The 27,458-nt window shown below is 39.6% G+C and overlaps 1 protein-coding gene across 1 annotated transcript in view; it reads right to left on the reverse strand.

Annotated features, from left to right (window-relative positions):
* The window catches only part of LOC116510360 (cadherin-12-like), a 161,894-nt gene that overhangs the window by 19,256 nt on the left and 115,180 nt on the right, over positions 1–27,458 (reverse strand). Inside the window, 2 exon segments of the mRNA XM_032219878.1 lie at positions 10,910–11,163; positions 21,242–21,429. Coding sequence (XP_032075769.1) covers positions 10,910–11,163; positions 21,242–21,429 — 442 coding nt within the window.

Raw genomic sequence — 27,458 nt, forward strand, 5'->3', positions numbered from 1 at the left:
CGGTGGGAATGTAACAGTTCAGAATTGTGTATGGTAAAATACAAAGAAATAACCGAAGAATGGATAAGTCCTGAATTAATATAGACTGAATACAAGAGTGACTTATCAGCATGGAACAAATACATGGAAATAAATTGGCTAAATAGAAAGAGTAAATTATTGAATCACAAAATAAATATATGAAGGAAGAAATGACATCCTTTTCTCACTAGCATATTGTACTATAGACGCAATGAAAATGGGAGAGGAATAATGTTACGTTTCCATGCAGCCAGCTCACTCCTAGGATTTAGCAAGTTCAAGACCAGAGGGTCCAACTTGCATTGAGGGATGAAAGGCTGTGGAAACCAGGCAGAGGACAAAGAAAAGGAAATAGAACAAAATGATTCAAAGGGACTCTGTCTTAATTGGCTTACCATAAGTCAACCTGGGAACTTACCATTAGTTTTCAAGATCAAGTTCTTTTCCTGATTAGCATTTAGAGTCCTCATAAAATCTACACTATTCTCACTTTTTGTTAGCTGCAAACAGCTTACAGGCCACTTTCCTCCTAAGTGAGTTCTCATTTATATTATATTGCATTATATTTTTATACCACTACAATTCATCTGACTCAAAGTGGGTTACAAGTCAGTAAATAACTATAGTAGTAATCAAAGAATACAAAGCAAAATGATATGTAAATTCTTCCATAGGAAATGCATCATCCCACAATATAATCAAAGGGGGTTGATCCTGGTTCGGCCCGGATTGGGTGAACCTGTAGTCGTGGTGGTGGGAGGCTCCGCCCACCTGCCTGGACACTTCTGCGCATGTGCAGAAGCATCTCACGCGCTCCGGAATGAACCAGTAGTAAAAAAATGGAAACGCACCACTGAATATAACATACAAGATTCAATATTCATGGTGCTGCAATTCACTTAGGACAAGAAAATTATTAGTTTTTGGAGGCTTTCTGAAATAGCTGGATGGTAACAAATTTCTGGAAAAAATTGGAGAAAATGATCTCTTTTCCCTCAGCACTCTTGTCTCTTCTCAGAAACCTACGTGATGAGGTCCAGGTCTGTTCCTCTGCTTAATGAGGATGCAATTTGGTGAATTCTCCAGTACCCTTATTAAGAGACTGCAGATTTTGGGCAACCACACAAGGAACACATTTAGCAATGTTTCCTTGGGAAATATTCCAAGCACAGAGACAAGTAATCTTATGTACATGGTCGAGATTCAAGGAAATGCAGAAAAAGAAATTGCAATGGCTACTATCAAGATATAGTCAATTTAATTTACTAAGAAAGCCTGGAAATCTTCTATGCAGTTAGTTAGAGCTTTCAAGATTTTTTTTTCCACCTGCAGTAGCAGTAGCTAATGCTTGACTCTGACACTGGCCACATTCTGGTACTTGCATGGATATCATCTTCTTCATGTGAGCTATAAATGTCCCTATTTAAAAAGGAAATACTGTACATTTAATACAGCTAATTCAGAGGTGGGTTCCTACCAGTTTGGTTATAAGCCGAGGACCACCTGTACAATGAAAGTTCTGTAGCTGGCTCTAATTTTGCCCTTAGGCTATTATATGTATATATGTTCTTAGAAGGACTATTTAAGAGTGAAGACACCCTCCAGCAGAGGTGGGTTCCTACCAGTTCGCACCTATTCGGTAGAACCGGTTCGTTAAATCTACCGAACTGGTTAGAAGAGGTTCCACCAGTGGACCCGGAAAGCAGGCCACACCTACAGAAGAGCTTCCAAAAAATTTTGAAACCCACCACTGCCACACACACACACACACACACACACACACACACACACACAGACTGACACAGAGAGAGAGAGAGAAAGAGAAAGAAAGGAAGAAACAAATAAATAAAAAAGAAAAAGAGTGAGAGAGAGATGAAAGAAAAAAAGAAAAAAGGGACAGAGAGACAAAAGAAATGAAAGAGAGAGAGAGAGAGAGAGAGAGAGAGAGAGAGAGAGAGAGAACACATGACCAGCAAGCCACTCCCACCAGGTCACATGGCCAGCAAGCCACTCCCACAAATGAGGCCACACCCAAAGAGTAGGTTCCAAAAAATTTTCAAACCCACCACTGAGCTAATTCTATTCCAAGTACAATCTTGGCTATCCATTTTTCATGTAGTCTATGTAGGAAGGAGCCATACTCAATACCACAAGGGCAACCTCCCATATATGATAAAGGGAGCCCCTCCCTTGAAAATAATTTGATTAGCTAATTTTATCTAATATTTGCCTATGAAAACTGTGGGTTCAATATATTTTGGTATTAAATTGCTATTTAAATTGCTAAACAGTCTGTGCTCACAAAGGTCTGTGTTTGTACCTAAAAGGGCCTTTTAGAATACAGGCTGACCTAGAATCTGTGAATAATGAAATCCTTTAAAGTTTGAACTCAATTCTTTCTCTTTTGTTTGTTTGTCTTTCCTCTGGCTGCTTGTCTGACAGCAGGTATGATGTGAGTTACTCTGACCTGAGCAAGCACGGTTTTGCTGCAAATGCCCAAGATGCGAAGGGCTCATTTGATTTGACAGGATGCAAAAACTAATTTGCACAGATAACCCTAGAGGTTCAAAGAGTCAAATGAAGCAGAGTGAGGGGAGAAAGAGTTGCTAATGTTTCCCCCGAGAAGAAGACAAACAAATTTGTCTGTGCACAAGAGGAGGTGAAAAAGTGACTACGTTGCAGTCATCAACACATCCTAATTGCTGTCTAAACATTTCATCACTCACCGCCCTGTTTTTCTTAGATGAATTGTGCATTTATTAAACAAATTGTCTTGCCAAATTTGTTGTCATCTCTTTATTTGACTCAGGTTGACTCAGCCTTCCATCCTTCCGAGGTGGGTGAAATGAGGACCCAGACTGTGGGGGCGATATGCTGACTCTGTAAACCGCTTAGAGAGGGCTGAAAGCCCTACGAAGCGGTATATAAGTCTAATTGCTATTGCTAACTGCTATTGCTATTTCTCATAATGAATTCAACAATGCATCAATATATTTTCCTTCCTTCCCTCCCTCTCTTCCTCCCTTCTTTTTAAACCATATTAGATTATGATGATTTTCAGGCTATGATAACGGAACAAAAAACAGAAGGGAGAAAGTCAGCCCTCCACCTCAATGTCACAGAGATTTCTCAGCAGACGTTTTACTCATAATATGTGGAACCATTTTAGTACAGAAAAATAATTAGAATGAATGTCAACAAGAGAAAAAAAAATATTAGAATGTATACCAACGAGAGAAGATGTAGGAGAGAATTTGCCATTACACCGTATTGGTCCAGAATGTTTTCCAGTGTCAATATAGGATAAATCTATGAAAAATGTATCATATATATTTCCCTATATACAAAATTCTGAGTATTTCTGAAGCCCTGTTACACTTTTAGGCACTTTTTTAAAAATAATACAAATAGTTTTACTTTCCTCATACAATTTAGAGTCCTCACGACGCCTCATACAATTATGCGTATACCAGAAATCAGATTCAACCCAAAGGAGACTTTTAAGATGAAAAAATAAATTTAAAAAATGTTTTTCTTGGCAAATGGATCCTAAATCTGACATAGTGGAGAACACTACCCTAAAGTCTAAAAATATGTAACAATCTTGTTCCGTTCATTTTGCAATTATATCTATCCAATTTGCTCTTCTTCCAGTGTATGATTTTTCTCTTTCCACAATCCTGATGAAAATCAACAGTTAACACTTGCTTTTTTTAAAAAAAAAAAAAAAAACCTGTTTTGGTTTTGTCCAAACAAGAAAATAAACTCAGCATTATCAATCATCTTTTGAAAATATTCTCCTTTTTTCCCCCCTATTCTTTAAATCAGTGGATTTCCTTTCCACTGTAGCTATTATCTTCTGATTCCCATATGTCAAATCTAACAGATTTGGAAGTCTTTGTCCATTATAGAATATGGACTTAGTGTTTCTGCTGCCAACATGAAAGGTTTTGGATTGTTTTGCGTTCTGGAGTTATGCCACTTGTTGTACAAAGCACAGATCTATTGTCTTGTTTCTTTGTCTGTGTTTTGCAGATTATAGATGAGTGTAATAGGCAGTGTGAAGGCTAAAGCTGTGTCTGGGAAGTATCTGAGAGAAAATGAATTAATTTGCAATGAAATGGCACACCACATTTATATTGGTGATTGCATAGAGAAAAGCATATCATCTTCCTAAAGACCTGTTTCTTTTCTACTTCTTTCTCCTAATTCCAACTTTGCAAGTTTCTCTTTTACAATATTTCGAAACTGACATAACAGATTATTCACCCCGACAAGGAGAACTCGATCTTTAAAAGCTAACACAGCAAGACACACTCAGAAGTTGTAATCACACAAAAATTGTCTGGAAGTAATTTACGATTTTACTAACATCTATTTATTGACTTTCAATTTAAATTAGGGACATAAACCTTATGTAGTAGTGAAGGGTAACACATAATTAACTAAGACCTACATATATTTTCTGCCACTCGGTTATACCAGGGAATAAATAAGCAAAACCAGGTTAATACACTGGCTGCTACTAAAAAAATCTCAAAAAGTACAATCCTTTTATTTTTTTTTAAAAAAAAATCATTTAAGTACTAGTACATCTTGTACATAAGTGTAAATGTGAGGGTACAACTAAAGTATTTTTATTCACGTAAATAGAACCATCTAGTTGTGCTTATGTGAAAATAGGAAGTCCTCACTCCCTGACCACAAATGGGACCAGTAATATCGATGCTGAGAATAGCAATAGCAATAGCAGTTAGACTTATATACCGCTTCATAGGGCTTTCAGCCCTCTCTAAGCGGTTTACAGAGTCAGCATATTGCCCCCACAGTCTGGGTCCTCATTTCACCCACCTCGGAAGGATGGAAGGCTGAGTCAACCTTGAGCCGGTGAGATTTCAACCGCTGAACTGCAGATAACAGTCAGCTGAAGTGGCCTGCAGTACTGCACCCTAACCACTGCACCACCTCGGCTCTAAACCTTGACACTAAGCAAAATATGTGACTAAGGCAGACTTACGACTTCACTTCTGCTTCCATGGCTCAGCAAATCACAATGGTTATTATGTGAGACATCACACGATTGTAACTTGTGTTTTTATTGTCAGCTTCTCTATTGATTCCGCTTATCAGAAAGTGGTCTAAATCACACAAATGCCAATGACGTGACTGTGGAACACTGCAACACACTTGTAAATACTCCCAGTTAGGAAATGCCTGAATATCAATTATGTGGCATATATGACAGTTGCAGCAGTTATAAATGTGAGGATTTGTTGCACTTAGCTGAGTGTCAGAAGGGCTCCTCTGAACCCATGGCTCCCCAAAACTGAAGCATGTTCTCTTGAAAGCTCAACGCAGTTGCGTCAAAAGGCTATTGTGTGTTTCATTGGCAATACTGACAGGGACAAAACAAATTAAGCAAACTTTTGGAAAGCCTATGCAGAAAAGTCAGCAGACAGTGTGATAGTTCTGTATAGGATTTCCATCTATCTCTATCGCTATCCCTATCTGTATCATCTCTGCCCCCTCTGTACATATCTGTCTGTCTGTCTGTCTAGCTGTCTGTCTAGCTCTCTAGTTATCACCTGGAAATTTTATTAGATTTATATCAGAGGTGGGTTCCTACCAGTTCACACCTATTCAGTAGAACCAGTTTGTCAAATCTACTGAACCGGTTAGAAGAGGCTCCACCAGTGGACCCGGAAAGCAGGCCACACCTACAGAAGAGGTTCCAAACTTTTTTGAAACCCACCACTGGTCCTTGGATATGATTATTCTACACTATCATGCTCATATTTATAAAACTCAGTGCCTCTTTGAAAGGTAAGGATGACTACTGCGTTTGTGGTGCAATCAGAACATTGCGTGTGTTGAAGTTGTTTTAACGCAAACCAAAGATGCCTTTTAAAAAACAAGTTTACATCCTATTCTTATGGATGCCAGTGCTGTGTGTGAGTTAATTCAAGGTGGTTCTGACAAGTGTCGTCGGCATCTTCATATCCGGTCACATGGGCGGCAAGCCACTCCCACAAAGGAGGCCACACCCACAGAGTAGGTTCGAACAATTTTTGAAACCCACCACTGATACATACATACATACATACATACATACATACATACACACATACATACATACATACATACATACATACATACATACATACTTGCAGCAGGATTACCCAACATCTTTCCACTTGTCTAGTGTAGCTCTTCCCACAAAAGAACCACTGGCAATCTGGCCTTCTCTTCTATCTCTTCCTCACGTGACCAGCCCAACCTGTCCTGGCCCAGGCCTTGGGACCTCTTCCACCATCTCACCAATACTGTTGCTTCATCAACATGTCTTCTAAAACCCAGTGAGAGGTCTATCCAGTCTTTCTCTTGTGGCAGCCAGGATGCAATCTCTAAGCCAATAGCAGCCATCCTCTCTTCCATGGGGTGGCAATCTCGTAATCTCTATTTTTTTTCCCTGAAGGAGCACAGCCTCTTTCCCTTGTAGCAGTGTTGTTCTTTCTGCTTCCCCTCACTCCTCTTTTTCCTCAGCTTCCTCTAAGTTCTGCTTTACTCCAACTCCTTCAAGCTGTCCTCTTTTTAAAAAACTCAGTTCCCGGAAGCTGTCCTCTTACTCTTCCTGCTGCGGACTATCTTGCCCGGGGGGGGGGGGGGGATGTCCCTCAGGATCTCTTCCGGTCTCCATTCCAGGGTCCCAACCAGCTAGGCAATCAGGGAAATTGAAAATAGAGCATGCTCCACTAGCAGGCAACTACATCAGGCAGTAATAATACAGAAAGATGAAGAAGGTAGATGACCCTTTGATGCCATTGGCAAAGGCATCCATTCATACTGTTTAGGATAAAGCAATGGCAAATAGCAGTTAGACTTATATACCGCTTCATAGGGCTTTCAGCCCTCTCTAAGCGGTTTACAGAGTCAGCATATCGCCCCCACACTCTGGGTCCTCATTTCACCCACCTCGGAAGGATGGAAGGCTGGAAGGCTGAGTCAACCTTGAGCCGGTGAGATTAGAACCGCTGAACTGCAGATAGCAGTCAGCTGAAGTGGCCTGCAGTACTGCACCCTAACCACTGCACCACCTCGGCTCTTACTAAACTACTGGGGGTTTTTAAACAAGAAAATGACATGGATAGAATAAGAAAAATATTGAGAATATTGTACTAGATTATGAGACACTCAGATCAGATGGCACTTTTAGAATACAAAGATGTTTATGATGTTACTAGATTAAAAGGCCTCTGGGTTTTCTAACTGCTGATGTTACCACACCAGAAGTGAAAATCCAGAGCTGCAAAGACTGAATTATAGTGGGAATAGCTAATGTGAAAGCATGAACATAGGAACGCTCAACACAGTGAAGATGAAACAACTTCACATTGACATCTTAAGCATCAGTGAATTGAGGACCAATGGGAATTCACATTTTCAGTCCGAAAAATCAGCTGTTCACTGTGCAGGACATTGAAAACAAAAAAAGCAACTATGTTACTTTTGTAGTTAGGAAGGGTATAGCAAGAACAGAATTTGAATACAATGCAATAGTGATTGAATAATATCAATTTGTGGACAGTTCTTCACTATAACAATTGTCCACATTTATAATCCAATCACTGTTGCAGAAGATAATGTTTGTCAAAACATTGAAATAAGGTATGCCTTATGGAATGCCAAAGTTGGAAATATTGAAGAAAATGTAGTTGCATTCTATGGTTTAAAAAGCCAAAATGAAGCAGGATAACAATTGATCAAACTCTGCCAAATCAATTATTTCTTCGTTGCTAACGCTATCATCAAACAAACCAAACAATGCCTCTGAACATGGAAATGATGAACATGGAGTACATGGGAATAAAATTGACTATACTAGCAATAGCAATAGCAATAGTAGTTAGACTTATATACCGCTTCATAGGGCTTTCAGCCCTCTCTAAGCGGTTTACAGAGTCAGCATATTGCCCCCAACAACAATCCGGGTCCTCATTTCACCCACCTCGGAAGGATGGAAGGCTGAGTCAACCCTGAGCTGGTGAGATTTGAACCGCCGAACTGCAGATAGCAGTCAGCTGAAGTGGCCTGCAGTACTGCACCCTAACCACTGCGCCACCTCGGCTCAAGCTAAAGAAGAAGAAGAAAAGGCCACCTTGGGCATATACAACTCTTTAAAGGAGAACATCAGGAATTTTTTTGAAGTCCTGAACTTATTGAAAAAGAGCTAGAGGAAATGGGGAATGAACTTTAAGACGTTATGGATGAATGTGAAAATATGAAGAAACAATGTTTGAATAAACCAGGGGAATTCACAAGAAGAGAAGCCAACGCCAAAAAAAAGTGAAAAATCTTGGGGAGGGATTGAATCAAAGTTCAGTTCCTTCCCAACACAGAGCTGTTGAAAATGAAAATACCTGGATTTGATGACATGAACAAATGACATATGAAGAGGTATACAGACACGCAAAAGAAAGTAATTTTTTTCCTAAAGATCTGTAAACTTAAAATGAAGTCCCAATCTTGCAGTGATATGCTAAAAGATACTAATGGACCGAAAGAAACAAATTCAGAGAAGAATCAAAATGCAAGATACCCCACAAAACCTTCCTTGCTTACAAGAATCTCAAGTGCTAGGTAAGCATGAGTGGAATATTCATGAAAATATGGTAGGAGAATCCAAGAAGACAATTTGATGACAATAGATATCACAGAATTCACAATTAACATGCTTCCCTTAAGGCACAAATGACCAGATTCAAATTATTATATTTCAAACACTATGTGAGAACCGAGTGTTCTGAAGAAGGCTCTGATGCTGGGAAAATGGCGCAGTGGTTAGAGTGCAGCACTGCAGGCTACTTCAGCTGACTGCAGTTCTGCAGTTCGGCGGTTCAAATCTCACCGGCTCAAGGTTGACTCAGCCTTCCATCCTTCCGAGGTGGGTGAAATGAGGACCCGGATTGTTGGGGGCAATATGTTGACTCTGTAAACCGCTTAGAGTGGGCTGAAAGCTCTATGAAGTATATAAGTCTAACTGCTATTGCTATTGCTATTGCTATTGCTAAAAGTACAAGGGAAGATCAAAAGAGGGAGAACAGCCACAGGCTGGATTGGCTCAATTAGATAACAGTTGGAAGATCTGAAGGATCACTATAGAGACATGTCATCATGCAGAATATTTAAATCAACCAACCAATCAATCAATCAATCAATTGAGCAAGGAGAACAATCCTGGTGCACTTAGATTGTTTTGTATTGTACCTGTATTGAGCCCCAACAAGTAAATAACCTAAATATCTGGAAAACAATATATTGCTTCAGGTGATGGCTTTCTATTTTTTAGTGGGTGAGAATAAGGGCATGACTATGGCTACGCAGGTTGCAGGTTACAGAAATAAGATGAATTTGTAAGCTCAGGGCTTGCAAAGTATATACAGGAACGATGTAGGATATGGAATAAAATTCAGAATATATAAAAGGGAACCAGAAGATGCTGCCTGGCTGAAAATGACGTGGCTTCACCAACCTACTTATTGATCTCAGGTTTTAAATGCAGAATAAAGGGCTTTATTATCTTGAACTTCATCTTCTGTGATGGAATTCCAAAGTGACCTTGAGAACCCAGAAAGAGGCAGCAAGAAAAGTTAAGGAAGGAAATGAGAAATTCAGGGCTGTCTTGTCACTTTTGTCAACCGTACATATCTTTGTCTTCCTCCCTTAAAAAGGTAGTACTGAAATTACATGTCACATGATTTTCAACATTGTATTTGCATTTTTACAGAGAGCTAAGGAATAGTAATTATACATAGCTTGTACTTCACACTCAAACATATACATGCATGTATCTCTTTGTGCATGCAGGTAAAACCAGATGCTGCCAATTATATATCTGTTGCTTATAATCAAAGTTATTGCATTTTAGTATTTATGCTATGTTATTCATTTCTAGGACCATCAATTTGATGTGCAAATGTGCATTTCTGTTTTTATTGAAAGGAACTTCTATTTCATCGTCATTCTTCCTGATTAAAACTGTGCTTGTTGTGCCTAATAGATAAAATTGATCCTGGGGTCATTATAGATGAGATTCCTGGGAAAGAGTGAACAAGACCGTGGCACGACAAAACCGCGCTCGACTAAAGCGCGCCCGATTAAACCGCATTGCTGACGTCATCAACAGGGCGACAACAGCAAGCGCGGAGAAAGAAGGGCGCTTTAAATAGCGCTTTGAAAGCAAGCCGATTCAAGTTAAGGTAAGAGTTAGGTTTAGGGTTAGGTTTAGGGTTAGGTTTAGGGTTAGGTTTAGGGTTAGGTTAAGGGTTAGGGTTAGGTTTAGGGTTAGGTTAAGGGTTAGGTTTAGGGTTAGGTTTAGGGTTAGGTTTAGGGTTAGGTTAAGGGTTAGGGTTAGGTTTAGGGTTAGGTTAAGGGTTAGGATTAGGTTTAGCGTTAGGTTAAGGGTTAGGTTTAGGGTTAGGTTTAGGGTTAGGTTAAGGGTTAGGTTTAGGGTTAGGTTTAGGATTAGGTTTAGGGGGGTTAGGTTTAGGTTTAGGGGTTAATTTTAGGTTTAGCGTTTACAGCGTGCTTTTTTCTCTGCGCTGTTGTCGCGCTGTGATGACGTCAGCTACGCGGTTTCGTCGAGCGCCCTTTAGTCGAACGCGGTTTTGTGGTGGAACCGAACAAGACACACAGAATAATTCTGCCTAAATTATACAAGGTGGAAGCTTTTCAGGAGAATTATGTCAAAATTTGATTGCATTGTCCTACTAAAAATAAAGATCTTTCCAGAAAGCCAAGGGACTGTTTCATAAACAATCTTTACGATTATTTTTACTGCTCCCAATTCATTCATGAGTCTGAGTTCGTGAGCTGTGGGACATTTCCTTACCTGACAGCACTGCTTCCAATGTCCAAGTCCTGAGCAGTCACGGCTCCTATAATGGTCCCAACCGGAGTATCTTCATATACCTCCATGGTATAAAATGGTTTGCTGAAAACCGGAGGCTCGTCCACATCCAGGACATTGATCTTCACAGTTGCTGTGTCTTTGAATGGACCCACAGAATGAAAGCGATGGTCAAGGTGCACGTTTGAGGCTTCTACTTTGAAAGTGTATGCCTTTTTTGTTTCAAAATCCAGTGGCTGCAATGTAGACAAATAATTCAGATTGATTATTTCTCTCTCTCAGATCTTTGGACAGGATGAAAATGTTGCCTCTGTGCATATTTTCATTTAGAATGTTAACTTTTGAATCAGAATATTAACTTTTGAATCAGAATATTAACTTTTGAATCAGAATATTAACTTTTGAATCAGAATATTAACTTTTGAATTAGAATATTAACTTTTGAATCAGAATATTAACTTTTGAATCAGAATATTAACTTTTGAATCAGAATATTAACTTTTGAATCAGAATATTAACTTTTGAATCAGAATGTTAACTTTTGCTACTGTTTATTATACAAACACAATTTTGATGGGGCTGAAGTGAAGACAACACATTATGCAACACTAACACACTGTAGCACAAAATACAGGGTCCTGCTAGAGAGATGTTGTAAAAAAAAATCAGGGAACATTTTTGTTATTATGTCACTAAAATGTGCACAGTTGGCTTCTTGGTGTCACTAAGAGCCAAGGTGGCGCAGTGGTTAAATGCAGCACTGCAGGCTACTGCTAGATCAGCAGGTCAGCGGTTCAAATCTCACCGGCTCAGGGTTGACTCAGCCTTCCATCCTTCCGAGGTGGGTAAAATGAGGACCCAGATTGTTGGGGGCAATATGCTGACTCTCTGTAAACCGCTTAGAGAGGCCTGAAAGGCCTATGAAGCGGTATATAAGTCCACTGCTATTGCTATTACTTGATGCCTTCTCAAAAGAAACAAAAGCTGTAAAATCTTTAAAAGAATTTAAGTGGATTTAGTATTTAGCATTTATTGGCTATTTTTGGTGGATTCCTGGCAAACACTGACATCTTGTGGTCAGTATTATAACAACCTCATTTTGTTATCCGAAAATGCAAAAATGAAAGTATCAGAAAGGATATCGGAAAATCTCTGTCTGAATTTTTTTCAGTTAAAATATAATTTATAATATTTTTTATTTCAAAACAATTTGCAGTAAATTCTAAAATTCCAATGGGAGGTTAAAATCATTGAAAAAAACCCCGATATCATTACATTGTATAAAATATGCAAGACCCAATAAACAATAACATGCTGCAAAAAACACAATAACAAAGAGTAAAAATGGTAATAAATGTTTAAATCTATCACAAATAACGAATCACTAAAATCTCTGGGAGAAATAAAGTGCTATTGTCTGGAATAGAAAATGCAGATAAGATGGGTTATACTAGTTATGAAATGCATTTCTACAGCATTTTATAGAGCTTTCTCTGTATCTTCCTATTAGAATTTCCTTCATTGTGTTCTGTAGACTAAATCTGATAACAAGTTTATATTCCAAGTACTGAAGACAAACTTTCTATGACCCCGTTCTTCATATGGGTTTATTATTTTAATTGTCAATGGACTGCCATGTCTTGCCATGACTGCTGTGTTAATTTCATTTGCAAAGCATGGGTTAAACCATAGGCCGATTACTATATCCTCAACCTGTTCTAGAAGCAAGATGATTTATTTGCCTCAAATAGGGAGCCATTGAGAGTCAAGAAGAACCAACTTTTCAAGATTATGGTAGATTACAAAATATTCAGGGTAAACTGACGCGTAAACCAGAATTAAAACTGCAAACTTGCCTATTCCTAAATTGCTATTATTTAGTAGGGCATAAATGCAGGATAGCAGAATCCTGATCTGGATCATTGCTATGATGTGAATGTTCATGTAGAACAGGGGTGTTAAACACAAGGCCCGTGGGCTGGATCTAGCCTGAGGTTGTGGTCAGATCCATCCCACGGGGCCGTCCTGGAAAATGTAAGGGGCTTGCATGTGTGACTTAGGCCTGGTCTACACAATGCAAAGAGGAAACATGCCAGCAGTTTGGGGAGTGACCTCAAGCTGGCCACGCCCACCCAGATGGCCACACCCACCCAGTCGGCCATGCCCAGTGAGTGGCATCAAGCTGACCACACACACACACACACACACACACACACACACACAATTGGCCACACACACAGAGTTTGTTATGCCCACCTGGCCCACCCAAGGTCACCCACAGCCCTGATGCAGTCCTCAAGTTTGACATTCCTGATGTAGAACAACCAATTTTCTTGTCAGTAAATAGCAATAGCAGTTAGACTTATATACCGCTTCATAGGGCTTTCAGCCCTCTAAGCGGTTCACAGAGTCAGCATATTGCCCCCAACAATCCGGGTCCTCACTTTACCTACCTCGGAAGGATGGAAGGCTGAGTCAACCCTGAGCCGGTGAGATTTGAACAGCCGAACTGCGGAACTGCAGTCAGCTGAAGTAGCCTGCAGTGCTGCATTTAACCACTGCGCCACCTCGGCTCCTTAAAAACACATTTATTTGCCAAACTATTGGATGCAAAAGTAAAAATGTTCTATATTCAAAACTAAAACATCTATTAATATTCTAATGTCAGTAAAGTAGCTCTAATTATGGTGAGAAAGAACTAAATATACAAACACAAATGCAGGCATTAAAAAAAAGACATCAGGGGATAGGCATATGTATATATGTGCATGTATGTATATGTATGTACCATGTTTTCCCCAAAATAAGGCAGGGTCTTATTTCTTTTGACTCTCCAAATAAGGGATTGGCCTTATTTTCGGGGAGGTCTTATTATTTTCAGGTGCAGGAGGCAGCAAGATCACCAGCCTCACCCTCTCCGTCCCACCACCAGCTTGCCTGCAGCCACAATGACCCAAGTTCTCCTTGCATCCTGGCCTTCTCCTACCCTGCTTGCTGGCCACCGAACAGCTGACTGTGCTGCTCTGGCCTCACCGGGGGGGGGGGTGCTCTTCCTGGCAGAACACACACACACACACACACACACACACACACCCTTCAAGGCAGCCACATCCCTTCACTAACTTGCTTTTCAGCTCCATTCAGCTCTTGTCCACGTGCGGGACAAGAAAAAGTAGAAATATCTTCCAAGTTCTCACACACACACAAAAGATCTTGTGAATAGCAATAGCAATAGCAGTTAGACTTATATACCGCTTCATAGAGCTTTCAGCCCTCTCTAAGCAGTTTACAGATTTTTAGCAAATTGAGTCAGCAAATCGCCCCCACAGTCTGGGTCCTCATTTCACCCACCTCGGAAGGATGGAAGGCTGAGTCAACCTTGAGCCGGTGAGATTAGAACCGCTGAACTGCAGATAACAGTCAGCTGAAGTGGCCTGCAGTACTGCACCCTAACCCCTGCGCCACCTCGGCTCTTGGAAGTTGGAAGTAGTCCCACAAACTACTTTTTTTGCCCTGCACATGGCAGTGGAGAATGGAGAAGGAAAGCAGGTTAGTGGAGGAATGTGGCTGCCTTGGGGTGGGGGGGAGTTAGGGATCTCTCTCACGCACACCCACACACCATCCTTTTCTTGGGAACTCTGCACAGATGCAGAGAAGGCTTCGGATAGAGCATTTTGGGGATGTGCGTCTCCGCTGAAATCCCAAGGAAAGAACGATTGCCAGGGGGGGGAAAGGGGGAGGGGATTTTGCCCCTTATCCTGTTCTGAGTCTGTGCTGAGCCTCAGAACCAGGTAAGAGGAAGGAAAACCTCCCCTCCCCATTTTCAAGCCATTTGCAGAAATGCCCCATTCCGAGCCTTCAATCCTGCAATCCTGGAATACGCTGAAGGCTTGAAACGGGGCGTTTTTGCAAATGGCTTGAAAATGGGCAGGGGGATATTTCTGCCTCTTACCCTGTTCTGGAGTGGCTCAGCTGATCCGATTAAGGAGCCGAGAAGCCCTGAGGTGAGCAGGGAAGGTAAGGGCAGCCCCCTATTCTGGTTAAACCCACCACTTCACTAGGGCTTATTTTGGGGTAGGGCTTATATTTTTGCCCACCCCGAAAATCTGGCATGGCCTTATTTTCAGGACATGTCTTATTTTCAGGGAAACACAGTCCGTATACACATAGACACACACACGTACAGATGTTTAAACATGAATGGATCCAAGGGGAAATATTTACTGTAATTAACTCTGCCACTTCCCAATTTATTTCCTCTCCATTTAAACCTCAGGTGGAATCTGAATTCTTTCCACTTTGGAGCAAAGATACCCCCTAAAATCTCAGCTCAGCTTTCGTACCAATTCAGAATACGAAGAACGGATTAACAGAATGCAGAAACAGAAGAACACAATATAAGCAAACTGATTGACTAGACAGTTGCTATAAAGAAATCAGAAGCACAAAAATAAAGGCACATATTTAGGTTCATTCATAGACTTTGCACAGTAACGGGAAACAAAACAGTGCTGTCTAACCGTCTGTAAAGACTAGCACAGCTAAACAGGTTCTATATTTACCCACTGATTGGCATTGCATGCAGAGCCGAGGTGGCGCAGTGGTTAAATGCAGCACTGCAGGCTACTTCAGCTGACTGCAGTTCTGCAGTTCGGCTGTTCAAATCTCACCGGCTCAGGGTTGACTCAGCCTTCCATCCTTCCGAGGTGGGTAAAATGAGGAGCTGGATTGTTGTTGGGGGCGATATGCTGACTCTGTAAACCGCTTAGAGAGGGCTGAAAGCCCTATGAAGCGGTATATAAGTCTCACTGCTATTGCTATTGCTAACAGAATTAGGGAAGAGTCCCTACACAGAATTAGGAATGCTGTTCAGTCTTAGTTTAAGAGAATAGGCTCTAGTAAGCTCTCTTTAATTTGAGCATGCAGATAGTGACACACTAGTCAAAGGCTATAACTTTTGGTATTTGGGATTCCCGTTCAACCTACTTTCAGGAAGGAAAACATAAATGCAACAATCCCAAAGGTGCTTTTTCAGGAGGCTATATAACTCTTGTTCTTGTCCTTTGAAAGCATCATGTTTAATGGCTATCACTACATCTTGTTGAAATAATGCAGAAATAATAGAACTAAATAGACTACTTTGTTTTCAATTGCTTTTCAGATTATTCTTACTATGGGATCTACTTTCATAGCTGCCATAGAGTGGTACATTGATTCAACTATCACAATTACCTTCATTCCCCCTCCCCCCCCCCAAAAAAAAACTTTGGCTGAGTTGTTAGCTGAGGAGTTGATTCACCTACTGCATAATTTCTTGATCATTGAGTCAGATGGAATTGAAATCCCCTCTAATGGTGTGCTCATCAGAAACAGAGCAAAGCAAAACAAAACTTCTTCCTTAGTCAAACCTTTCTTAAATACATATGATCAATGACATAAATTTAATAATTCATTTGCAAAAATCTTGTGTTTCCTTTTCTTACTTATCAGCTCTCTGCCACTGTCCTTCTAATGATTCCTGGCACAGAGTGAACTATTGAAAGTATTAACAGCATGCCAAACTCACAGAGCCCCCAAAGGAAATCAGGACAATCCTTTGTGGATTTCTAGGAAAGGCTGTTTCTCAGTTGTCGGGCCACCATCTAACTCTGCTACAGACTTTACTCTGCTTTTCTTGTTGCACAAACTTGATAAATATAGATAGACTGTGGGCAACATGGGATATGAAATGAATGTGAGTCAGGTTCTCTTTCAACCAGAATTCTATATGTTGAAGTGGTGCAGAAATACTATAAATAAATAGACAGCTTTGTTTTCAATTGCTTTTGAAATTATAAACATTATTTTGCTGTCCAATTTCCACGTGTCTAAAATAATGTTATACTGAGAAAGAGAAGAACCAACATAATATACTCCATAGTATCACAGGGAACCTTATAAAATGTGCTTCTTTTTCAAGTCATCTTTAGGATCATAATAGGAGACAATAAACAATTTATCTCTACTATGTACAGTGCAGTGGTGGGATAATAATTTAACAACCGGTCCTCTGCCCTAATGACCATCTTGGAAGGTGGGGCTTGGTGGTCATGTGACTGGGTGGGTGTGGCCAACTCAACATCACTCACGTTGATGGGCGCTTCACCTTAGTTGTTACAATGTAATAAGGGTTAACCGGAGAGGCAGTTTCTGTAAGCAGGGCAATAGAGATTAGGCTAGAAACAACACCAGAATGTGTCCTTCCTGCCTTCCTTACAGGATTAGCCCTGTAAAGTGGAAAGAACCAAAAAGAGATTTCTTCCAACAATTGGTTCTCCGAACTACTTAGAAAGTTACCAACCGGTTCTCCCGAATAGGTGCGAACTGGCTGAATCCCACCACTGGTACAGTGCCACAGTTTTAAAACTAAATAATGTTAATTTCTTGACTTCAGTTTTCCAAAGGCAATAGACTGTGGCAATCACTGCAGCCTGAAACAGCTGATGGTCAGGAGGCCAATCCAACCAACAATCAGCTGCTTGCGCTAATCAAGCTGTGCTGAAGCTGAAACAGAAACACACTATTTGCTGCAAGGAGGCAAATTGCTGGGAGGCAGAGGCAATTTTTCCCCCTTGTGCTAATCAGGCTAAACTGAAACTGAAACAGGCTGTTTGCTGTTTGCTGCAAGGAGGCAAATTGCTGGGAGGCAGAGGCAATTTTTCCCCCTTGTGCTAATCAGGCTAAACTGAAACTGAAACAGGCTGTTTGCTGCAAATTGGCAAATTGCTGGCAGAGGCAGAGTTAGATTTTTTTCTTTCTTTCCTCCCCAAAAGCTAGGTGCGTCTTATACTTCTGAGTGTCTTATACTCCAAAAAATATGATATTTATTTTTTTCCCCAATAGAAGGGTAGAAAAATAGAAATAACAAAACGTTCTCCATTCCTATTCCTATCTTGCAAACTGCAGCTGACAGAACATCAAGAATTTTGAATTACTCCAAATTAGAATCCCCTAAATAAACAATACAATTATCTGCTAGAGACCCTACCAATACCTTTCAGCTATAATATTAATGCATTAAACTTAGTTTTATTTGGCTGCTATTTTTACACAAACCACTATGTGGCGGCGGAAGACATAAGATTATCAGCAAAGTACTAGACATTCTAGGGAAATAGCAGAGTTGTATTGTGTTAAAGTCAGAGAGTGAGCAACTGCAGCTTTGAGATACAAGATGAACTACACATATCTACTCTGCCCTTTCCCCATAAATTCCGTGTTACAGAAGTAATTGAAAATAATTAGAAATAGAATCCAATATATATTCTTCCAGCCAACAAATTTGTTATCATTTTCCCCTTAGGCAATACAAAAAAGCTTTTGACACAAATTCAAGCATACATTAATAACAAGTACTGGAATATATCTTATTTAACTTCACTGCAGTCATTAACCAGCACAAGAGAATTGGTATTCAAATATTGAAAATATCCAAAACTAAATTCACAACGCCAAGGTAGTTAAGGAAAGTACATATAGACCCTCCTCCACAAAACAAAATGTTTAAGACACAATCTGAAAACCAATATTCTAAAAAGCTTATTCAACTTACACATATACAAGAAGAAGAAACTAAAATTAGTAATCTGAATAATATAAACTTAGAACAGCAGTATAAAATACAAGTACTACAGAAATATACATGAGCACAAAGACAAACACACAAACACACTTGCATACATACATGCACACGCATATAAGTCTACATTATTTCTGTAATGCCATATACTTCTAATCATCAAATCCCCAAATCAACATTTCACTATTTTCGGATCGCCAGAGCCGTGGTGGTGGTGCAGCAGGTAGAATGAAGTATTGCAAGCTAATTCTGCTGACTGCCAGCAGTTCAATTCTCACTGCCTCACCCTTACAAGATCAGTAAAATGAGGACCCAGATTGTTGGGGGAAATATGCTGACTTTGTAAACAGCTCAGAGATGGCTGTAAAGCACTATCAAGCCGTATATAAACTTAAGTGCTATTATTGCTGTTCTCGCAAAATAATCTGAAAGTGATTTCCAAGTAGAAACACAATTATTCAAGGTGTTTTCTTTAAACAAAGCTGTCTATTTCACCATTTCTGCCAATTCCATTAGCTACACCATCCATTTTTCCATTGCAGGTATTTGAAGATCCTTCTATCTATGTGCATGTAAAAATTGTGCTGCTGTTATCAAATATATAAACAAAGTTCCATAAGACATTTACATTTCTTTATCTATTAAATCCAAAAGAAAAGTCTTTGGTTTCAATTGTACATTCACTTTTAAAATTTCCTGGATCAGAATACATATCTGCTCTCGGTATTTTCTAGCTTTCTTGTATGTCCACCAGAGGGGAAAGAAATGTACCTTTTTTTTTTAAAGATTTCCAACAAATATTTGAAATCCCTTTTACATTTTTTTTTACATTTATCCAGTGTTGTATGACAGTATCCCATCATTTTATAAAAATTCTCTTTAAGACTATGATTCAATGTAGTGACAGTACTGATGATCTGAATTCAATTGCTACTTGGTTTTGCGAATCTGGCTCAGTCAGAAGCAGTTCGGATAGATTTTGCTGATGACAAATACTAAATTGATAATAGCTAATGATTGGAGGAAGATATGAACAACAACATTGAGATCAAAAGAGGAATTCAAAGCGGATTTTATGGAAAACTAGAAGCAGACTAAGGACTCGCTCATACACATGGTTGGCTAATGTACGAACATAAGCAGGAGTAGATGAAGCATATTTCATGAAATATTCTCAGTAGAAAATGTAACGTTTACATTTTTTTCAATCTTTTCTTCCCCAGTGGAAAAATGGATGTTGTAGCTATGCAGGGAAAGCACAGGAAAGCTATTTTTAATATTAGTGCCTTTCTTCATCTAAAACCCCTCACATTTACTTTTACTCAAACTAGCTGCAAAGAAGCCCTGGGGTGCAATTACTTTTCGCAGATTTACAGAGAACTGAAAGTTTATTGAAGTAGTTGTACAATTAAACCAACTATGTAGCAATCATTCAGATTAGCCTTAGATTTGGGTTATGCATGGGTTCAGCTGCCTGAGCTTATGCTACAACAAACTGCAATTAGAAAAATCTGTTTCTGAAGGTTCTAGACATATACAATCTAGTGCCCATAATAATGGGTCCCCCCCCCTATTTCATTTTCTTGCCCTGATAAACTTGAGTTGCAGCTTCAAAACGTTTTGATTGTACAAAGAAAAGGTTTGTGACACGATGCTAGATGGTGTCACGCCATCTAGGGCTTCAACGTAATCAGCAACTCTTTAAAAATATAAAAAACTCTTTGTGAAATGAAAGAAGCAAAGAAACAGAGCAAAAATTCCCAAATAAAACATGTGCTGACTAAATTGAGGTTGTATAACAAGCCTTAGTTATGGTCTTCCATTTCACTTTGAATTGGGTCAATCCAGGGGTGGGTTTCTCGCCCCGTTCCAACCGATTCGGTTGGAACGGGGCCGGCAGTGTCGTCATGCATGCGCGCGGTGCACGCATGTGTACTAGCGTCTGTGCGATGCTCCAGCTGCTCCTGGAGGATCGCGCAGGCGCTATATGCGTCCTGCGCATGCGTGGAAGTGCAGAACTCGTCAAAACCGGGTAAGGAGCGCGGGCACGCGAGTGGGCTCTTCACCATTCCCGGAAGTTACTTACCAACCAACCGGTTAGTTGCCGATCAACCGGTTCACAGGGACCCCCGTGAACTGGTTGAAACCCACCCCTGGGTCAATCTCTACTTAAAGAAGAAGCCAGGATTTTAAACCATGATTTGAAGTATCGTTTACTATCCTGACATTTTCAGAGGAGTACAAGCATACTGCCTGAGCTTATGCTACAAAAAACTGCAATTAGAAAAATCTGTTGCTGAAGGTTCTAGACATATACAATCTGGTGTCCATAATAATGGTTTCCTTTCCCTATTTAATTTTCTTGTCCTGATAAACTTGAGTTTGCAGCTTCAAAATGTTTTGATTGGGAATAGGGCGGCATATAAATAAAATAAAACTTAAACTTAAACTACAAGAAAAGGTTTCCCATCTTGAATGAAATTACAAAGTACCATAAATCACTTTTATTCTCATGCCAATTTTTTTTTAAAAAAAAGTTTACACTTGGACAAAAATCATAATTACCTAAATATGAACATGTGAATCATACATCAGGGTCGTTTCCGATCCAGGCATATATGCCAGGTAAGCCTGGTATCTTATCAGTTTATCTGAGTAGATTAAATTGACAGTTATCCTGTATCTTTGCTAAATACCTTTTTCAGTTTGATGATTCCTTCTTGTGTGTTCTCATCTGTGCTAATGTCAAACAAATTGCCCCCATCTCCTGGAACAATGGTATATCCAATTTCAGCATTTTTCCCAAAGTCAGGATCCACTGCTCTGATTCTTCCAACAGCTGAACCAACAAGAGATGACTCTGGTACTTTTAAGTGGAAGATACCTAAGATGAAGTGACAATTAATTGGATCATCCCTTGACCAGTTACAAAGGATTTATCAGAGAACAAATATATCCTACATTATCATTGTTAACACAGTACACCACATGGACTATATAATCTTTATTATTAATACAGAGAGAAATCTTCTGCTATGTGTGAGAGCTAGCAAATCTCAATTCTTACATAAAACATTACCACACTATCACATGCAGATATCACACAACCTGAGAGCACAAATCTTCTTTAATTTGCAATGAGTAGAGATAGACTTACAACTTAGAGTAACTTTATTGTCACTTTGTACATGAATTGGCAAAAATTTAAGTGAAATTTTGCTGCATACAGCTCTCCAAAGGTGACCACTTTCAATGAACACTACATAAACATAACTAACTAACTAACTAACTAACTAACTAACTAACTAACTAAATAATGCAAAATTATGCATATAACCACATACACACACATATTATATGACACAGAGAAACAACACAGCCTAGTTTGGATGTCTTCGTATATATGGCAAGAAAAGTGAATCTTGCCAGTTTAGCAGATGGAAGGCACAGGGAACAAAGCTGTTACAGAATTTGGTAGTCCTGCTAGAAATACTTCCTCCAGAAGGCAGCATCAGAAACAGACCGTAAACTGGGTGTGTGGGATCTCTAACAATGCTTTGAGCTCTAAGCACATAGCGCTTATAAGCAGTATCCTGAATAACAGGAAGTGAGCTTCCTATAATCGTCTCGGCTGTCCTTACCACTCTCTGTATGGACTTTCTATCTGAGGCACTGCTCCTACCAAAGCAAACAGTGATGCAGCTTGTTAAAACGCTTTCAATCATGTCTCTTTAAAAAGTGGCTAGGATAGAAAGGGAAAGACAAAGGAAATGTAGACGCTGGTTTGCATGCTTCACTAAGGATGATGTGTGGAGAGACCAGTTCAGATTGTTAGTTATCTGCACCCCAGATACTTAAGACTGTTGACCACCTCTACAGCTGCATCCTTGATACTGAGTGGAATATGACTATGCCGGCTCTTTCTAGAAGCTACAATGATCTCCTTTATAAGCCCTTCATGGTATTAGACCTGGGTACTTGAGAGACCGCCTGCTGCCAATTACCTCCCAAAGACCCGTTAGATCTCACAGGGTCGGCCTCCTCCGGTTCCGTCCACCAGCCAATGCCATCTGGCTACTACCCGGGGGAGGGCCTTCTCTGTGGCAGCTCCGGCCCTTTGGAACGAACTCCCCGCAGGGATTCGGACCCTCACCTCTCTCCAGGCCTTCCGGAAAGCCGTCAAAACCTGGCTGTGAACAACCGGTTCTCCCGAATAGGTGCGGACTGGCTGAATCCCACCACTGATATCATTAAAAATTATCCATTAACATTTCCTTGTTATTGTTGTAGTTAGCTAAAAATTATTTACTATTTATATCACATCTCATCTCATCAGACCTAAAAGAAATTACATCTTTATAACAAGATCTAGTTCAAACTTTTTTGACAGAATATCTCCACTCAGTGGCAGATTAAGGCTCACTGGTGCTCTAAGCACTGATAAATCTGGTGCCCCTCCTTTGTACATACTCTACAAATCTTCATTTTTTTTTTCTTTCTCAAATTTTTGGTGCCTGTTTGGGCCTGGTGCCCTAAGCGTGTGTTTAGTCTGCTTAATAGTTAATACACCACTGTCTCCACTGTTACAATATTCTCCTATTCCAAAAAGGAAGGATAATGCCTAACCTTTGGATAATTATTTGATTATTTGATAATTATTCCATCAAAACTAAAAGTCTGGGCTTTTGTGCTGATGGCTGATATGGTATCATCCCCTACCTATTAATAAATAGGGCATCAGAAGAAGATCAGCTCCTGTAAAATTAGTTTCTCCAGGTTGCAAGCTATAATTTAAACCTATGAATTTGATTTTATTTATACAGAAAAAAACAGATTATACAAAAAGGCTTTGTCAGTTAAGTTGAAATGAAATCCCATGGTTGCTGAGTCCTTAAGAGGAAACATATAACATTAATTCTTGCATGTGTGAGGCTCCCAACAGATGCACAAAACTTAACCAATGAAGAGTTTGGCCATATTTTCACATGTCAGAATATTCCTATAGCACTTAATGCCTCTAAAGCTTAGTATTGTGCCTATGATATTATCCTTCTATTGTTCCTTTTGAAATTGTACAGAAAAAAATGAATGCAGAGGATAACAAAGATTAAGCAGTTGAATATAGCAGGATTTTTTTAGCATTCAGAACTATATGTTCTTTTAAAAAACACTAAAAGGATGTGGGTGGATCAGTTAAAATGGGGGATTCATAAGAATAAGTGAAGGGTACGTTTTATGAGGAATTGGATATGGTATTCAGTTGTATGGATGTGTAAACTTAAATGGATGTTATATCACTTATCTTTTTCCCAGAAATACATCAAGGAATCATAATGCTGGGCAGAACAGCATGATACTAAAATTCAGAGACTGAAAAAAAGAGGAGCTAGGAGGCATATATGTTCCACTTCTGAGCAAAAGCTTTATTTAGTTAAGCTGTCATTTAAACTGACTGCGATTTGGCACGTCAATTCCTAAGTGTGCCATCGGTTCAAGAAAATCTCTACTATTTGTGTTTAACATTGGATCATCTAAGAATTGCTAGACACATTGAAATTCCATGCATGCTGAACCTTCAAAATAATTCTGTTAGATATAGAAGGATTTACTTCTAAATAAATATGACTGAGGTTATCAGCACTTAGTAAAAAGTACAAAAGTCTCAGGACAGAGAAGTTTTTTAAGTCTGGCTATGAATTTCAGCCCCTAACATATATATTTTTTGCGAGGTCTCACTCGCCATCTTCTGGCTGGGTTTTGGCTTAAAGTGTGATCGGAGCTGCCGTCTTTGTATAAATCTTGGGGGGTAGGGGTGGAGTGCTGGCTTTGTTTCAGTAAGTGGAATGATTGGTTGTGTGGTTGTATCATGATTGGTAAATTGGTGCTGATTGGTGCTGGCTGTGTGTCCATTGTTGTTTCATGTTGCAAATCTATTATCTTTCAAAATATCATAAAACAATAGAACAACATATCTAAGGGTAAGTTTTATGTAGCTGCTTAGTATTGATATTTGACCACCCAAAAGTTGTGTTAACATTCCTTTAAAAAAATGAACACATTTTTTCCTGTGTCATATTAGTCCCAATTGGACATAATTGACAAGAGCAATGCATATTTCAAGTTATTATACATAGATAGTCCTTGCTTATTAATCATTTATTCCATAACCATTCAAATTTATGACGGTATGGAAAAACAGCTTTACAATCCATTTACAAACATTCACAACCTTCACAATATTCTCATCTCTCTCTATATATATATATAATCTTTTCTTGCAATAAGGTGTCTGCTCTTCTACAAATCAAAAGGAATATGATTGCGCTGGCAGCCTGAGATTGGAAACTGTAGGCACAAGTATCCTAAAGTACTCTCCTGAAATTTCTTTCTCTTCAGTCTCTCTGCTTTGGGGATTGGAGGGGAGAGAAAAAAGCTAGCAATTTTTGCACATAATTCCTTCCTTTGCCTGACCTTTTATGTATGTCAGATGTCACATGTTCTTGATGTGTAGAAAAGTAAGCAGTTTACTCTCCAATCTGTTGCTTGGGGAGGCGGGTGGAGAGGGGAATGATCAGTGGTGGGATTCAGCCGGTTCGCACCTATTCAGGAGAACCGGTTGGTAACTTTCTAAGCAGTTCAGAGAACCAATTGTTGGAAGAAATCTTTGTTTTTTTCCCCCCTTACAGGGCTAATCCTGTAAGGAAGGCAGGAAGAAAACATTCTGGTGTTGTTTCTAGCCTAATCTTTATTTCCCTGCTTACAGAAACTCCGGTTAACCCTTATTACATTGTAACAGCTAAGGCGAAGTGCCCATCGACCTGAGTGACATTGAGATGGCCACACCCACCCAGTCACATGGCCACTGAACCCCACCTACCCAGATGGTCATTATGGAAGAGGACCGGTTGTTAAATTATTTGAATCCCACCACTGGGAATGATCATATAAAGCAGTGATTGCTTACAGAATCTATTTGCTTTCCCCCATCCCTCATAGAGTAGAGAGACTGAAGAGAAAGAGATTTCAAGACAGTAATCTCTTCGTTCTTTTACACATTGAAAGCAAATGCAGCCACGAAACAGTCAAGCAAAGGAAAGGTTGCCTACAAAACAGAGGTGGGTTCCTACCAGTTCGCACCTATTCGGTAGAACCGGTTCGTCAAATCTACCGAACCGGTTAGAAGAGGTTCCACCAGTGGACCCGGAAAGCAGGCCACACCTACAGAAGAGGTTCCAAAAGTTTTTTGAAACCCACCACTGACACACACACACACACACACACACACACACACTCACTCACTCACACAGAGAGAGAAAGAGGAAAGAAAGGAAGAAAGAAATAAAGAAAAAAGAAAGAAAAAGTGAGAGAGAAATGAAAGAAAAAAAGAAAAAAGGGACAGAGAGACAAAAGGAAGGAAAGAGATAGATAGATAGATAGATAGATAGATAGATAGAAAGAAAGAAAGAAAGAAAGAAAGAAAGAAGAAAGAAAGAAGAAAGAAAGAAAGAAAGAAAACACATGCCCGGCAAGCCACTCCCCACCAGGTCACATGGCTAGCAAGCCACTCCCACAAAGGAGGCCACACCCACAGAGTAGGTTCCAAAAATTTTTGAAACCCACCACTGCTACAAAACCACTTGCATTCATGTGTGCATGACAGCAAGCAGGAATTTAAACATTACCATTTAGCAACCACATTGTTTAATTTCAGAGTTACTTATCCCGAAGAGCAGTTAGTTGAGGACTATCTGTAAGAAAACCATAGGAAGATGTGGGCGAGAGTTTCCACTTCCTTAAAGGTAATAAAATCATGCCTTATACGTTACAATTAAACAGAAAATACAGCAGACTGAATCATTCCAGACACATTATGATAGTTATACTTCAGGAGTTTTTAGATACAGCTAATGCTCTGGAGCACACTGCAAAATCAATATGTTTTAACGGAATGTGCTGTCATTTTACAATCCGCACTTCTCTGGCCATAATTCAAACAGTTAAAAACCTGCCTAGCAATAAGCTGATTTAAAGTATTATATTAATAACCTATATGGCCATGACTTCGGCAGGAGAAGGAGGTGATTTATGTGCAATTTTGAATTAGGATTATACCCAGGGTGTACATTGTCATATGAATAAGGATCACAATTATACTTCCCTTCCAAGTTTGGCAAATATACGCAGCCTTTAATAGAGAAAGTACAATACAGTTGATGTTGAAAATGGAGCCAAACCCACTCAGGACCCTGGCAAATGGGTCATACCAGAGGTGGGTTTCCTACCAGTTCGCACCAGTTCGGTAGAAACCGGTTCGTAAATCTACCGAACCGGTTAGAAGAGATTCCACCAGTGGACCCGGAAAGCAGGCCAACACCTACAGAAGAGGTTCCAAAAATTTTGAAACCCACACACACACACACACAACAGACAGACAGACAGACACACACAGAGAGAGAAAGAGAAAGAAACGAAGAAATAAATAAATAAAGAAAAAAGAAAGAAAAAGTGAGAGAGAGAGAAAAGAAAAAAAAGGAAAAGGGACAGAGAGACAAAAGGAAGGAGAGAGAGAGAGAGAGAGAAAAAAGAGAAAGAGAAAGAAAGGAAGAAAAATAAAGAAAAAAGAAAAAAGAAAGAAAAAGTGAGAGATGAAAGAAAAAAGGAAAAGGGACAGAGAGACAAAAGGAAAGAGAGAGAGAGAGAGAGAGAGAGAAAGAAAGAAAAGAAGAAAGAAAGAAGAAAGAAAGAAAGAAAGAAAGAAAGAAAGAAAAAAGAAAGAAACACATGGCTGGCAAGCCACTCCCACCAGTCACATGGCCATAAGCCACTCCCACAAAGGAGGGGCCACACCCAAAGAGTAGGTTTGAAAATTTTTTTGAAACCCCCACTGAGTCATACAGATATATTACTTTTCTA

Source organism: Thamnophis elegans, chromosome 6, assembly GCF_009769535.1.
Source record: "Thamnophis elegans isolate rThaEle1 chromosome 6, rThaEle1.pri, whole genome shotgun sequence".
NCBI classification, from domain to species: Eukaryota; Metazoa; Chordata; class Lepidosauria; order Squamata; family Colubridae; genus Thamnophis; species Thamnophis elegans.